Below are 17,332 nucleotides of genomic sequence, written 5' to 3'. Positions count from 1 at the left end.
CACATGTATCATCACTTTTAGTTACACTGCAGAATTCTCTCATACCAAAAGGTGTGTTTTACTTTAAGGGCCAGTGAGTATTTTGTCTATAACAAAAGGACCATTGTTTACATCACACTGGTCAGTAAATCTGCACGTTATATTAAAAAAATCTTCAAACATTGCCTTCAATTATTGTTCTGTGATCTGCATTTTGATATATAGAAAATACATAATACTTCTTAACTTACTTATAAGTGGGACCTGTTCTCTATGCATTAATTTATATCACTCTCATGAGTGAAATGTTGCTTACATCTATACACATGAACATAAATACAAATGAAGCACCAGTATACCAGATAAACTAAAAGAACAGAAAGAAATATAATTTCAATCACACTAATGCATCACAGGTTTAGCATTTTGCATATCATGAGGAATTTTCTGAAGTGATTGCCTAACAATAGCAAATTAAAATTGGTAAACATTTACATTATAATAGGACACTTTATTGTTGTTTAACATCATTTCTGTTAAAGGGAACCTTAAGGTAAGGATAAGCTTCAATATAAAACTGAGCAAGGGTAGATTCAAAATTAAAATGGGAAGATCCATGTTGTTTTTTGATAAAATTCAGTACTGGCTAATGGACACACTCCATGGTGAACTCCCTAATCCACATCATTGGAATGCATCTGAAATGTTTATTTTGTAATTTAAGCAACACACCATGGTGGGGCTAGAGATAACAGTACCAAGGGCAGCTATTTCACAAAATTAATTTGGTGTTCGTTGGGAGCACAGGAAGACTTGGTGTAATTGTACTGAGGTTCCAATAGCTAGGTCACAAATTTCCTACAGCCAAATGCATTCTCCAGAAACCCTGTTCAGTAAGTGATAGTTAACTGTGTTTAAGCAAAGGACACAATTCCAGACAATGTCACTGGGAGAAAGTTCTACAGACAGGAGACATTGTATGTGAAATTTTGTCACTGGCACTAATCACAGACTTTTTGGATTGATATAGAATGTTAAGAGGTGGACATGCTGTAACTTTTGTGTTGCTAACATCAACATGTAAGCCTTTCTTAATGGCTTGCAACTCTCATGTTGCTAACTCAGCTGTTCTTTGCTAGAACAAACAGAAATAAACAGAAAATGCTGGAAATGCTCAGCAGGTCAAACCTTCTGATGAAAGGTCATCGAGCTTGAAACCTTAACTTTGTTTCTATCTCCACAGAAGCTGCCCGACCTGCTCAGTGTTTCCAACATTTTCTGTTTTCTGTTATATTGCTAGTTCTCCTTCATATGGTTGTAGGTGGAGTCTGGCGTGGTGTAATCTATTCTCCTTCAGGTTCAATGGGGTCCGTGGCTTTGGACTGGACTGAGTCCAGGAACAAAAGATGAATTCTCTTTGTAACGTGCCAAATAGGTGTACATGGTTTCATCTTTGGGCATACATAATCTTACAGACACTGGAACAAGTATTACAACTGAGCCTTCAAAGGATTCTCATTCTTCTTTTCCAGCACTCTTGGTTTTACCTCTACAGATTTCATTTTATTACTAAGCCAAGATGCTGAATGCTTGTAACTGATCAATTTGCAACCTATATGTGTGTGTATATATATATATATATATATATATATATATAGAAGTCTGAGCAATAAAATAAATCTTTCTCTACAAAGATACATGGTCTTGTCAGCTCAGCAGTAAAGGCAATACATCTTTTATCCATCCAGTGTCCAACTCTGGTTGTACTGATTCCACTGATGCTTGCCTTTCAGATTGGGAGTTAACCATTCTTTAGAGGGTGGTCGCATCATCAGAGAACACATCATTTTTCACGACATTCACAAAACGAGAGAGAGTGGGGCTAAGTATGGTTCCCCAAGGGGATCCCTGCAGAGGGCTTGTGACTGTGTAGCATCCATCCATTTAAGAAGGTACAGTGTTTGTGCTCTCTCAGGGAGTTACATGTCGAGATCAGTAACTCACTAGATAAGCAACACGAGGCCAGCTTCTAAATGCAGGGATGCCATATGCTAATGAAAGTTCTAGAAATGCTGAGAAGTATTACTCTGATTTTAAGTTGGGCAATAAAATTCTTCCATTTCTGCACCATTAGATTGAGAGATCAAAAATCATTTTCTTCTCAAACCAAATTAGTGGCAAAACAGCAGGTTGATGTGAACAGCTTTTCAATCACTTTGGTTTCCATGAACTCTAATGAAATCGGCGGCGGGGATAATGGTTTGTAATTACTGGGGTCCGATTTTTTGTGGATAGGCAGAATGTTTGATGTTTTCCATTTGGATGAGACAATATCGGCTGACAAATACAATTGAAATTGGTAAGGCACAAAGACAGACAGTTTCTTGATTAGGACTTTAACAACTTCAGCAGCTATACCATTAGGATTGTTTGTTTTTCAGGACCATGTTTTTGAAGAAGAATCTTCATTTTCTGCCTTCTGATCTTGATTTGACTCATTAGGCGCGATTTTCGTTCCCGGGTGGAAACGTAGCAATGCGAGCGGCCAGCCCGTCCTGGAGCGATAGCAGGGAGGCTCGGCCGCTTTTAACGGCCGGGCCTCATTAACATGTCGCTTGCCGACCTCCTGACCAAAACGGCCGGGAAGTCGGTGGGAAGCGGATAACCGGCCATTAAAATAGGGCGGCAGGAGGCCGTTGCCAGGGACCCAGGAGAACGGTCCTCAGCACAAGGTAAGTGCTTCGGATGGGGCACCCTGGTCGGGGGAGAGGGAATTCTGGGCCAGGGAAGGCCCACAGTTTTCTTGTGGGGCTAGAAGGAGCACTCCTGCTCTTCCTGGCCCACAAGGAGACTAAAAAAAAATGAAAAATTCATCTTACTGTGCTTCTTCTGGCTCTGGCTCTGGCTCTGGCTCCTGTTCCCGGCAGGTTAGGCCTGGTGGGGAAGCCAACATTGTTCCCCAGTCTCAGGTTAAAATAGCAGATCAGGCCCCGATGACATCATTGATCCTCAATTTGCTTATTTACTAAGGACCCCGCTGGCTTGGGGAGGGTGTCCTTGCACCTGCACATAAAATTACAGTCAGCCAGATCGGGGCAGTAAAGGACTTGGTAAGTCCCCAGCTCCATTTTAACTGCACCCCCACCAACCTTGTTTCTGCCGGGGGGGGGGGGTGAAAATCAAACCCATTGCTTTTTTTGAACTCTTAACTCAAGAACTCTGTTCAATATGCTGGAGTATAGCATGTATCATAGTAAGTACAGCACAGTAGGAGGCCATTCGGCTCATCGTGCCTGTACTGGCTTTTTGAAAGAGCAATCCAATTAGTCCCATTCCAGTGCTCTTTCCCCATAGCCCTGTAAATTTTTTCCCTTCAAGTATTTATCAATTCCTTTTTGAAAGTTACTGTTGAATCTGCTTCCACCACCCTTTCAAGCAGTGCATTCCAGATCATTACCACTCACTGCATTAAAAAATGTTTCCTCATGTCACTGCTGGCTCTTTTGCCGATCACCTTAAATCTGTGTCCTCTGGTTACCGACCCTTCTGCCATTGGAAACAGTTTCTCCTTATTTACTCTGTCAAAACCGTTCATGATTTTGAACACCTCTATCAAATCTCCCCTTAACCTTCTCTGTTCTAAGGAGAACAATTCCAGCTTCTCCAGTCTCTCCACATAACTGAAGTCCCTCATCCCTGGTACCATTCCAGTAAATCTCTTCTGCAACCTCACTAAGGCCTTGACATCCTTCCTAAAGTGTGGTGCTCAGAATTGAACACAATACCCCAGCTGAGGCTTAACCAGAATTTCATAAAGGTTTAGCATAACTTCCTTGCTTTTGTACTCTATGCCTCTATTAATAAAGCCCAGGATCCCATATGCTTTTTTAACAGCCTTCTCAACTTGTCCTGCCACCTTAAAAGACTTGTGTATGTGCACCCCCAGGCCTCTCTGCTCCTGCACCCGCTTTAAAATTGTACCATTTAGTTTATATTGCCTCTCCTCATTCTTTCTGCCAAAATGTATCAGTTCACACGTCTCTGCATTAAATTTCATCTGCTATGTGTCTGCCCATTTCACCAGTCTCCCCACGTCCTCCTGAAGTCTGTTACTATCCTCCACATTGTTTACTACATTTCCGAGTTTTGTCTCATCTGCAAACTTTGAAATTATACCCTGTATACTCAAGTCCAGGTTATTAATAAACATCAAAAAAAGCAGTAATCCTAACACTGACCCCTGGGGAACACCACTGTATACTTGCCTCCAGTCTGAAAAACAACCGTTCACCAATACTGTGTTCTTTCTGTCCCTTAGTCAATTTTGTATCCACGCTGCCACTGTCCCTTTAATCCCATGGGCTTTAATTTTGCTAATAAGTCTATTATATGGAACTTTATCAAATGCCTTTTGAAAGTCCATATACATGTTAACCACACTACCCTCATCAATCCTCTAATCTCTATATCTTTAGTCATCCAGGGCGCTCTCACTCTGAATGCCCTTCCTTTCTCCCTCGTAGGGATGTGTCTACTCTGTACCCGAACCAACTCCTCCTTTAAGGCCTCCCATTGTTCAATTACTGTTTTGCCTACCAACTTTTGATTCCAATCCACCAGGGCAATATCCCTTTTTAACTCACTGAAATTTTCCTTTCTCGAGTTAGGCATTTGCACATTTGATTGTTCCTTGTCCTTTCCCATAACTATTCTAAACCCAATAATATTATGATCACTGTTCCCCAAATGCTCCCCCACTGAAACATGCTCCACCTGCCCCACTTCATTCCCCAGAACTAGATCCAGCACGGTTTCCTTCCTGGTTGGTTTGGAAACACACAGTTCCAGAAAGTTCAAGAATTCCTCCCCCTCTTTGCCCTTTACACTGTTACTATCCCAGTCTATATTGGGATAATTGAAGTCCCCCATTATCACTACTCTATAGTTCTTGCAGCTTTCTGTCATTTGCCTGCAAACTTACTCCTCTATTTCCTTCCCACTATTTGGGTGGCCTATAGTACGCACCCAGTCGTGTAATAGCTCCTCTATTGTTCCTTAATTCTAGCCAAATAGATTCTAACTTTGACCCCTCAACTACATCATTGCTTTCCAGTATTATAATAGTTTCTTTGATCAATACTGCCACCACCCCCTCCTTTCTTTCCTTCCCTATCTTTCCTGAATTCTTTGTAGCCAGGAATATTAAATACCCAATCCTCCCCTTCTTTGAGCCAGGTCTCTGTTATTGCCACTATATTATAGTCCCATGTGGCGACTTGAGCCTGCAGCTCACCAATGTCATTTACCATGCTACGTGCATTTATTCACATGCGCTCCAATCTTATCTTATACTGCCTCATATTTGCCCCGTCTGATCCCTCCTATTTCTGAACTATTCTTTACTCTAGTGCCATGTCCTTCCCAGACCTCTGTGCACCTTGTTTCTCTTCTCTAATGTTTCATCCTGTGCCCGTCCCTCCGCCAAATTAGTTTAAACCCTCCCCCACAGCACTTGTTAACCTCCTCATTGGTCCCAGCTCTGTTGAGGTGCAACCCATCCATCTTGAACAGATCCCTCCTGCCCCAGAACTGGTCCCAATGCCCCAGGAATCTGAAGTGCTCCCTCCTGCACCATTGCGCCAGCCACGCATTAACCTGTCCTATCCTACTATTCCTGTACTCACTAGCGCGTGGCACTGGGAGCAATCTAGAGATTACTTCCGTTGAGGTCCTGCTTTTTAACTTCCTCCCTAGCTCCCAAAACTTTGACTGCAGGACCTCGACCCTTTTCCTTCCTACGTCATTGGCTCCCACATGGACCACGAGTCCTGGCTGTTCACTTTCCCCCCTCAAAATGTTCTGTACAAAATGAGACTGACCTTTTGAAGAAAACGGATAGTGAGTGGGCCTAGACATCTGAGAATTATGCAACAAGTAGCTGATCTCAGTCTCAGTCCTCTGGCAATCTGATGATAGTCTTTTCATATTGCAGTTCGGTACAGGGAAAGGCTAACCCTGTTCTGTTAGTTGTTTGATCTCTTCAATCTACTATAACATTTCTGCTTGAGAGCTAATGCTGCAGCACAATTTTTATTAAACCAAAGCTGTAGCTATTTAGCTATTTGAATGCAATACAGTGCTCTACAGCAGTAAATATGATCTGCTTGGTCTCAGCCTAGATGAAATTCTGAATCTTTCAGCAAGTAGATGGAAATGCAGTTTGGAATAGCAACTTTCCTGCTTGAGACTGTTCAGATAGTTCCAATTTAAATGTTAGGTTAAAACAAGAGATTCTGAGCTCAACAAAAGATGACTTCTTTATAACTGTACATTTAACTTTGAAACCTAGCACTGTTGGATAGAAACCAGAGTAAGTGCTTTACCTGTAAATAATCACTCCAATTACTAAGAACATAAGAAATAGGAGCAGAAGTAGGCCATTCGGCCCCTCAAGCCTGCTCCGCCATTCAATAAGATCATGGCTGATCTTCCACCTCAACTCCACTTTCTCACCCGATCCCCATATCTTTTGATTCTCTTAGAATCCAAAAATCTATCGATCTCAGCCTTGAATATACTCAACAATTGAGCATCCACAACCCACTGAGTGAAGAAATTCCTCCTCATCTCAGTACTAAATGGCCTACCCCTTATCCTGAGCCTATGCCCCCTAGTTCTAGACACTCCAGCCAGGGGAAGCAGCCTCTCTGCATCTACCCTGTCAAGCTCTCTCAGAATCTTATATGTTTCAATTAGATCACCTCTCATTCTTCTAAACTCCAGAGAGTATAGGCCCATTCTACTCACTCTTTCCTCATAGGTCAACCCTCTCATTTCAGGAATCAATATAGGGAACCTTCGTTGCACCGCCTCTAAGGAAAGTATGTCCTTCCTTAGGCTAGGAGACCAAAACTGTACACAGTACTCCAGGTCTGGTCTCAACAAAGCCCTGTACAATTGCAGCAAGACTTCCTTACTCTTATACTCCAACCCCCTTGCAATAAAGGCCAACATACCATTAGCCTTCCTAATTGCTTGCTGTACCTGCATGTTAACTTCCTGTGCTTTGTGTACAAGGACACCCAAATCTCTCTGAACACCAACATTTAATAGTTTCTCAACATTTAAAAAATATTCTGTTTTTCTATTCTTCCTACCAAAGAGAATAACCTATTTCCCCACATTATACTCCATCTGCCGCCTTCTTGCCAGTAATGTCCTTTGCCCTTCAATATAATCTTAACCAATAGCAATTTGACTACAATACTGCTGTACCTGTGATTCCAGTCCCATTTTCTATTGTGGTTGATGAGTGATGCCATCTGAAGTGGCCTAGCAAGCCACTCAGTTGTAAGAACAATTCTACAAAGGGCTACAGTGATTCAAGAAGGCAGACCGCCAGCACTTCTTCAGAGCAAATAGGGACATTCAATAAATGTGACCTGGCCAGTGTTGCTTAAGCCCCCGAGAACAATTAAAAAAAATACAAAACTGAGAGCTACATAGCAGAGCCGAATGAAATGAGAGAAGAGCTCATTAAAACAATGTGTGTGTGTGCGTGCAGCGGGGTCGGGGAAAGAGAGAGAAGAGGCGAACAATTCCTACGAATTTTTGTTTCTTGCCTGCATAAATGAATCATATATATAACTACAAATTTTAGTGTTCTATTGGCTTATTGAAGAGTTTTTAGATTGCAATGCACATAGGGCTTTTTCCAGTAGAACAACTCAGATTATGTGCCCATATAGTAAAAGTGTTTAAAATTATGAAAGGATCGGACAGGGTAGATAGAAGCAGACTGTTTCCAGTAGTTGAGGGGTCTAGGAGGAGGGGCAATAGATACAAGATTAAATGTAAGAGATTTAGAACAGGGTGCAGAAGAAACTTCTTCACGCAGAGTTATGAGGCTGTGGAATTCATCTCCAGGGTTAATGGTTGAGGCAGAAACTACATCAACATTCAAAATTAGATTGGATAGGTGGATGAAGGTAAAGAGGGTGAAAGGACATAGGGACAGAACAGGTAAATGTAATTAGGACTATTTGCTCGCATGGAGGTAAAGGCGGACACGGACTGGTTAAGCCGAATGGCCTGTTTCGTGCTATAACCTCTGTGCATTTGTATAAATGCCTGCGCATTGTCATCAATAAATACAGGTATTATTTCTAATGTCTTATTGTTCATCCATTTGTCTTCTTACACCTGATAGCGTTCTTTTCAAGTACCTCCAACTAAAATCAAAACAACATCTCAGCTTTTAAAAGAAAGTTACAACTCTTGGCACAACACTTATCTGTTACACTTTAGGTTGCTAGTGATTTACACCCATTTCAGATCAATATCAGCAACACAGCATGTGTAGGTTTTTTTTTAATGCAGCATCCATCTGTCACACATCTATATCACTCGATGCGCATGACACAAACTCAAAATCTTTTGAAAAATGAACAATCCAATCACTTCTACATTGGTTAGGCACTGAATTGACATATTTTGCAACACTACACTGCAACATCTGGTAAGCAGAGCAGAAAATTTACAGATAGCCATGGCACACTTGCTGTTGATAAGGTCAGTCAACATCTTCTACCATCTCTCAAGAATTTCATAGAAATTTTATTTTATTTATGTTTTTTTATTTCCATTGCAGCGATGAGCTGGGTAATGTAGCTTTTTAAATGAAACAACATAACTGACTAATTTGCTACAAAATAAAGTGGAACAGTGTCATTTGTTCATTTTTTAAAAACTTTCTCAACACAAGCTCTTAATTTCTTGAAAAAGGGTCCAACACATCCACAAATATGTGCATTCTATCTCAAATTGATATTTGTATTAAAATATAGTAAAATGTCCACATGAAGAATCATTTTCTGATATCTGACATTTCAAGAGATGTGATTAAGTTTGCACTATGCAGATCAGTTCTTTTTTTTAAACTGTTTTTATAAACGCATTTTAGTAACACTAAACAAAATATTTTATAGTTCACAGGGAATAGATATTCTTACTATTTCCTATTAATTTGATTAATCCCTTTGTCAATAGGCAATGGGTTATATTCTTGTGCTGTTTTACTTCACAAGCCATGTGAAGATGTTAACCACTGTTATTGCCTCTAGCACCTCAAATTATTGGTGTATTATTTCATGCATGCACTGTCCTTTTATCAATTGCTTTTGAAGTAATGTTAATAGACTAGAAAATTGAGACATTTATGAAGTATAGGCAGTGTTTAGAGAAAAAAATCCATAAAATATGACAAAGGCAAGTCTTGATAAAAGCTGCTTTTTAATAGATTATGGCAAAGTGATCCTGCCAGAAGCTGACAACTGACTCCTCTGAGATCACTCATTTTTATGGGATTAATTTTGTCGTACTATAAATGAAGTTAAGCGTCCTAATTGATCTGTACACACAGTACAGTATTTCAGCACAAAACCTTATAACCCTCCTTATACTCTGTTCTGCTGATCCTCGGCTAATTATCTTCTACAGATAACTGAGAAAGACATTTCTGCTGGCAAATTAAACTGATCGTTTTCCTGACTTAGTCAGAATTTTATTCTGCATGGAACTATTTTTGATGGAGCATACCAATCATCAGTTTTGATGTCAATAAGAGTTTGTAATTCATCTTGTCAATTTTATTGACTATCAAAGGGGAAAACATGTAAAAAAACACAACTTTGACTAAAATATTTAACAGGAAAAGTTAATGAGCTATAAATTATAAGCCCCTACAATAATTATGACCAAGGCTTTAGGCAAAATGTTCTCCAGAGATTACTAAAATATAAAAATCATTATTCTATCATCTTCATTGTAAAATACAAAGATTGTCTCATGTCTCAAAGACTGGATGATGTACAGTAAAAATGATTTCACCTCTAGCTTCTGGGTCTGAAACCAAGCACACTCAAAGAGGATTAGGCCTCTCCCAGATGTCTTTTTAAGAGTCCTAATTGGGCTTTTCGTAGTCTCATTCCAGCTTATAATGGAAATGACTCCACAGTGCAAAACTGTTTCCACATTTAGCAACAATTGATAAATAAAAATCTAATACTCTTATTTCACTTTTTTTTTTAAGAGCTTTTTTAGTTGATATCCTACTGTGACTCAAGGCACAACTGCATGGAGAAGGACAAACAAAAAAAGCAGCATTCTTTAAACTAGAAAATCAGTCCACTGGTGATTCGAACACCCAGATGGGCTTTATTAACCAAACTAAAAGGTTCTTGCCTTCAGGTACCTTTAGCTGCCTGCAGCAGATTATAGTACCAAACAGAGGTGATAGTTGTAGAGCTCGGTCAATAAATGTCTCTATTGCCAGAGCAGCATATAATTTTACATATTAGAAATGATGTTTTGAATCAATTTTAATGACTCAAATCACTTAAATGTTATTAACATGCTGTGACTAAAATGGTTATTTTGCATCAATGCTAGCAGTCTTGTTTTCAGCACAATACACAAGATTACAACAACATATGATTTTCTCTTGCGGTTTCTGACATAGTCAGCAGTAGTTCTCACCTCCCTACAGGAACATCATTAGCTGCAGGCTACTATGGTACTTAACTACCAGAGTTGAGAAGTTCTGTTGGTAAAACACCTTGCTTCCTTATGCACTGAGTTTGCCATGAACACATAACAGATACATTCTGGAGAGCAGGTATTTATTATGATCAAAAATAATAAATTGGATGCAGGTCTTCAATAGCATAATTTAGTACAGGAAAAATATTCTTTGCTTACCTAATGAGTCCTTAACCACCATCATTGCTTACCTTGACTGACTGACTGTAAGGTCCTATGTTAGCAGGGGCCCAGTGTGAAATACTCTGAACATGCATAACCTCCTTTTGCTGTTTGAATGTATCCTGCAAAGTTAACTCATTTTTGTGTACAAGGCAATCAATTTGAAGCAGTACGCCTTCAGGTAATGGGGCTTCCACACAAACCCTAGAAAAACACAACGGGAATTTCACACTTAAAAAAACCTGATGTACCGTTCCAACTTTTGACACTTTCAACATATTTCACTGTTACCCACTATTTCAGTCCACTTGGTTAAAGTCATTTTTCTGGGATGATTCTCTTTTTCATTTTCCACCCCGCCTTGGGAGCTAACTTAGCTTTTATTTAACACCTGTGATCATTCAACCAAGATCAAGAACTAATTGTTACTTCAAAATACACATTTCTTCTTTTGTAGAACATCTGTGAATGTGTTTTTCTTTATATTTTATAGAATCATAGAAAGGTTACAGCACGGAAGGAAGCCATTCGGCCCATCGGGTCTGTGCCAGCTCTATGCAAGAGCAATCCAGCTAATCACACTCCCCTGCCCTATCCCCATAGCCCTGCAAATTTTTTCCTTTCAAGTATTTATCCAGTTCCCTTTTGTAGGCCATGAATATGTACTTAAATTAATGACATTTATAATGAATATATACTTAATTTTTTAATATTTCATTGTACTGTTTTTCTTCCTTTATGCCTGATAATTATGGGATGTTTTTCTACGTCAGTCGAACTATGCAACTTCATGCTGTTGTTGTGCTGTTTGAATAAACAAATAATTGCAACTAATTTGTTCAGTTTCATTTAGAACAGAGGTTTTCAAACCTTCCTATCTCAGAGTCCCCATCTTAATTTCTGAAAGGCAGTGTCAGTTACCCAAGGAAAAACAGTGCTCTCATTACAGAAAGCTTTTATTAGTCTACAGCAACAGAAATAAGTGCCAGTAAGTTGATGTATACAGAAAACCTATGATGACTAGATAAAGATCTGATCACCACTATAAAACCAAGCAGCACTGGATTGCCATGTGAGCTTTCCAGAGCATGAAGCAAACAATTTGACGTAACAGCTATGAGTGAAACAATTTCAACATGTAGAGCACAAAACTCATCATCTACAACTAAATTATCTGTAAAGCTAATAGCAAATAAGATTTTAAGAGCAAGGGAGGTTGCAGAGAGGGGAGACAAGAGACAGCAGATAGAAAGTGAAACAAAGAGGCTATGTTAGGCTACCACCCCAATTTACCTAGCAGTTCACATGAATTCAACTGTAGTATAGCACCTGAGGGAAGGCAGCTCTCCTGGATTGGGATAAAAAAACTCATTTGTTATAGCATTTATAGAAAATTGTAGTCAAAAATTCCTTCTCTATCTCATTCCAGATTCTTGATCATAAAGGAGGAAAGGGCAATTCAGCAATGCCTAGGGTAGTTTATGGATATAACTGGAGACCAAACATGTACTCTGCAGAACTATAGGATTAAATCTAGTCTCTGCTGAAATATCTAGGTCAAATTATACTGCTAGGTAAAAATATAAATTAAATATCAAGCTGTTCCACTGGCAAATGCCCAAGCAAAAAACCTCACTCTTTCTGCAATATTATATCTTACCCTTGTTCAAAAAAGGGTGCAAGGATAGACCTGGCAACTACAGGCCAGTCAGTTTAACCTTGGTGGTGGTGAAGCTTTTAGAAATCATAATAGTCACTTGAACAAGTGGATTAATAAAGGACAGCCAGTATGGATTTGTTGAAGGCAAATCGTGTTTAACTAATTTGATTGAGTTTTTTTAAATGAGGTAACAGAAAGGGTTGATGAAGGCAATGCGGTTAATGTTGTGTATATGGACTTTCAAAAGGCATTTGATAAAGTGCCACATAATAGGCTTGTCAGCAAAAGTGAAGCCCATGGAATAAAAGGGGCAGTGGCAGCATGGATACGAAATTGGCTAAGTGACAGGAAACAGAGAGTAATGGTGAATGGTTGTTTTTCAGGCTGGAGGAAGGTATACAGTGGTGTTCCTCAGGGGTCGGTACTAGGACTGCTGCTTTTTCTGATATATATTAATGATTTGGACTTGGGTGTACAGGGCACAACTTCAAAATTTGCAGATGACACAAAACTTGGAAGTGTAGTAAACAGTGAGGAGGATAGTAATAGACTTCAAGAGGACATAGACAGGCTGGTGGAATGGGTGAACATATGGCAGATGAAATTTAACGCAGAGAAGTGCGAAGTGATACAATTTGGCAGAAAGAATGAGGAGGGGCAATATAAACTAAATGGTACAATTCTAAAGAGGGTGCAGGAACAGAGAGACCTGAGGGTTTATGTGCACAAATCCTTGAAGGTTGCAGGACAGGTTGAGAAAGTGTTGAAAAAAGCATATGGGATCCTGGGCTTTATCAATAGAGGCATAGAGTACAAAAGCAAGGAAGTTATGTTGAATCTTTATAAAACTCTGGTTGGGCCACATCTGGAGTATTGTGTCCAATTCTGGGCAACGCACTTTAGGAAGGATGTGAAGGCCTTAGAGAGGGTGCAGAAAAGATTTACTAAAATGGTTCCAGAGATGAGGGACTTCAGTTATGTGGATAGACTGGAGAAGCTGGGGTTCCTCACCTCAGAGCAGAGAAGGTTGGGAGGAGATTTGATCGAAGTGTTCAGAATCATGAAGGGTTTAGATAAAGTAAATAAAGAGAAACTGTTCCCATTGGCGGAAGGGTCGAGAACCAGAGAACACAGATTTAAGGTGACATGAGGAAACACTTTTTTTTACACAACGAGTGGTTATAATCTAGAATGCGTCGCCTGAAAGGGTGGTGGAAGCAGATTCAATCGTGGCTTTCAAAAAGGAATTGGATAAATACTTGAAGGGAAAAAATTTGCAGGGCTATGGGGAAAGAGCGGGGAATTGGGACTAAATGGATAGCTCTTACATAGAACCGGCACGGGCTCAATGGCCTCTTTCTGTGCTGTAACCATTCTACGATTCTATGGACCACTTCAGGTTTATCTTGACCAGCTGGACCCCTGCATTCAACAAAACCAATATACTGTATGAGCAATTTTCAGCATTATAAATTGGACTTAGAGTGTAACTATTCTAAACCCTCGTTAGGATTTGGCCTGGAGGATAATCAGAAGTAGAGGTTCTCGCAGATTAGGTAGAACTTATGGTGAGCGAGAGAGATCAAACACCACCTTGCTTTTGAAAAAATTGAAGCCTCCTTCTCCACCCAACTTGTCAACTTGGCTAATATGGGTGATGTCCACCAGGAAAATGTATTTACACATAAATAATTGGCTAAACTTATAAAGCCATGCAGAATTAGGCTAACGCTCCACTGAGAAACTGAATCATGCTTCATGGTCTGTTTAGATTACAGCAGAACAAGCATCCAAGAATGTATGATGAGTCTCTAACTTCTCTCTTTATTGCACTGATTGATATGCCTTGAAGCTTTAGAGTGCTCAATGTTTCAGCAGTCCTTTATTAACACCTTTGTATAAGGAATCAAATATTTGAGCTTAAAGAGATCACAAAATGCCTCTTAACCATGCAATACCTTCCTTTCCAGATCTTAATAGAAAAAATGCCTTTTGTAACAAGAAGTGATGAACTAACTTTCTCACATTAAATTCCAGGGCACAGCTCTATACACTGCTACCAAAGCCCATGATGCAAAGTTGGGGAAAAACTCACACTTTTCTGAAGAAATAGAGCTTTCCTTCCAGAAGACTACCTCCATAAAAGTCGGTTAGATATGTGTGGGCCTGTATAGATTCAGAAATACTCACTTTCAGCCTCTGATCTCTCCATCCATCAAACCTTTCCTCAGTTTTATTATGGTCAGTACGCCTCTGAACTTTCCACTCTTGCTTCTTTCAAGCTCAAAATATGACAACCTATTGTTCTTTCTTTTCCTATCTCCACGGTGTTGAAATGAAGATTCAATGCAATCTCTCACTTCAACTAATTCTTTCCCAGGGCTTCAAAATTGAAACTTCTTAGCTTCCTCAGTCTTTCGTTCCTTCTACAATCTTCAGGTATTTAAAACCCAAAATTGGTTGTCACCTGATCATACTTGCTGATGTTCCTTATCTTTTCGTACTCTGCCTGCTTCCTAGGTCTAAGACTCTGGTTGTTCAATAAATTAAAAAACCAAAAGCTAAAGAACTAGAGAAATATTAAATATAGATGAGCAAAGCCATAGCTGCATCTGCCTTGGATCCATATCTTTCACATTGCTTCTTCAAGAGTCTGTAAATCTTAAAAAAATATATTTTTGGAATCATTCCAATTATGAAGGATGCCATTTTAGCCAACTTGAAAAATCTATTGCCCCAGGACTCACTTTCAAAAGTTCTCAATATCTAAGCTTACACAAAAGATGAACTGAAAACATTTTATTTATGATCAAATAAAGGATGTAGAGATAATGAATGTTCAAAGTTTAAGTCATGTGCTTAATTTCAGTATATAAAAGTAAAGTTTCAGGTGTCCTTTCAAGCCAGTAAGCATTAGGAGTGCAAGACAACATCAGCCTCACAGAAGTGACCTCCTTTTTGTGTTTCCTGTGGGCCGGGCTGTGCTGAGGCAAACTGGCTTGTTACTGACCCTGAACATATTGTACAGCAAGAATGGCCGCAATATTTACCATATCTCTACAGACAAGGTGGGGTTGGGTTGGGAGAGACAGAGATAGACAGAATATTTAAAGTAGAGCACGGCAGAGCGTCGGGAGAACGTGGAGCACCAAGGGAATGGCCCCAAGTATTTAAACAGCAGTGCAGCAGCAGGAGAAGCACTACACGAGCGGGAGAGCAGGGAAAACAAACTGAGAAAATTTGCAAAAGTGACGTCACAGTCGACGTAGCAGAGGAGCCCATGAAAGCGAAGGTAAGTAAATTTAGTATACACTCTATAATATTAATTGCAGTTGGTTATCATTGATTGAGAAATAACTATCTTAAAAAAGTGTAAGTAAATAAAGAAATAATAAATAGGAGTTAAAGGGGTATTAAGATAAAACATAAGAGGTAAATATACATATATTTGGTTAGAAGTAAGGAAAGATAGAGGAGCTATTAGGCAACTGGGTGTATACTGTAGGCCGCCAAATAGTGGGAAGGAGATAGAGAAGCAAATTTGCAAGCAAATTACAGAAAGAAGCAAGAACTATAGAGTAGTGATAATGGGAGACTTCAATTATCCCAATACACACTGGGATATTAAAAGGGCAAAGAGGGGGAGGAATTCCTGAAATGTGTACAAGAGAACTTTATTGATCAGTGTGTTTCCAGCCCAACGAAGAAGGAAGCAGTGCTGGATCTAGTTCTCCGGAATGAAGTGAAGTAGGTGGAGCATGTTTCAGTGGGGGAGCATTTGGGGAACAGTGAACATGATATCATTAGGTTTAGAATAGTTAGGGAAAAGGACGAGGAACAATCAAGCATAAAATTACTTAACTGGAGGAGGGCTAATTTCAGTGAGTTAAAAAGGGATCTTGCCCTGCTGGATTAGAATCAAAAATTTGTAGGCAAAACAGTAATTGAACAATGGGAGGCCGACAAGGAGGAATTGGTTTGGGTACAGAGTGGACACATTCCCATGAGGGGGAAAGGAAGGACATCCAAAGCTAGAGCTCACTGGATGATTAAAGATATAGAGCTTAAAATTAAACAAAAAATGGAGACTTATGACAAATGTAAGGTTCATAATACAGTAGAGAATCAGGCTGAATACAAAAAGTACAGAGGAGATCTAAGAAAAGGAATAAGAGGAGCAAAGAGAGAGTATCAGAATAGATTAGTGGCTAACATAAAAGGGAACCCAAAAGTCTTTGGGTGGGGCCAATTAGGGACAAAAAAGGAGATCTTTTTGTGGAGGCAGAGGGCATGGCTGAGGTATTAAATGAATACTTCGCATTGGCCTTCACTAGAGAAGAGGATGCTGCCAATGTGGCAGTAAAGGAGGAGGTAGTAGTGATATTGGATAGGATAAAAATAGATAAGGAGGAGGTACTTAAAAGGTTGGCAGTACTCAAAGTAGAAAAGTCATCCGATCCAGACAGGATGCATCCTGGGTTACTGAGGGAAGTAAGGGTAGAAATTGTGGAGGCTCTGGCCACAATCTTTCAATCCTCCTTAGAAAGGGGGCTGGTGCCAGAGGACTGGAGGATTGCCCTGTTCAAAAAAGGGGAGAGGGTTAAACCCGACAATTACAGGCCAGTCAGCCTAACGTCGGTGGTGGGGAAACCTTTAGAGACAATAATCAGGGACAAAATAAATTGGCACTTGGGAAAGAATGGGCTAATAAATGAAAGTCAGCACGGATTCGTTAAAGGAAAATCATGTTTGACTAATTAGATTGTGTTCTTTGATGAAGTAACGGAAAGGGTTGATGAGGGTATTGCGTTTGATGTAGTGTATATGAACTTTCAAAAGGCATTTGATAAAGTATCACATAATAGACTTGTAAGCAAAATTAAAGCCCATGGGATTGAAGGGACATTGCCAGCTTGGATACAAAATTGGCTA

General features: G+C 39.7%; 1 protein-coding gene across 1 annotated transcript in view; it reads right to left on the bottom strand.

Annotated features, from left to right (window-relative positions):
* The window catches only part of dph6 (diphthamine biosynthesis 6), a 223,797-nt gene that overhangs the window by 84,003 nt on the left and 122,462 nt on the right, over nt 1–17,332 (bottom strand). Inside the window, exon 12 of the mRNA XM_067991381.1 lies at nt 10,770–10,944. Coding sequence (XP_067847482.1) covers nt 10,770–10,944 — 175 coding nt within the window. The remainder of the gene's footprint in view (nt 1–10,769; nt 10,945–17,332) is intronic.

Source organism: Heptranchias perlo, chromosome 10 (assembly GCF_035084215.1).
Source record: "Heptranchias perlo isolate sHepPer1 chromosome 10, sHepPer1.hap1, whole genome shotgun sequence".
Lineage (NCBI taxonomy): Eukaryota > Metazoa > Chordata > Chondrichthyes > Hexanchiformes > Hexanchidae > Heptranchias > Heptranchias perlo.
This window is presented reverse-complemented; position numbering and strand designations above follow the sequence as displayed.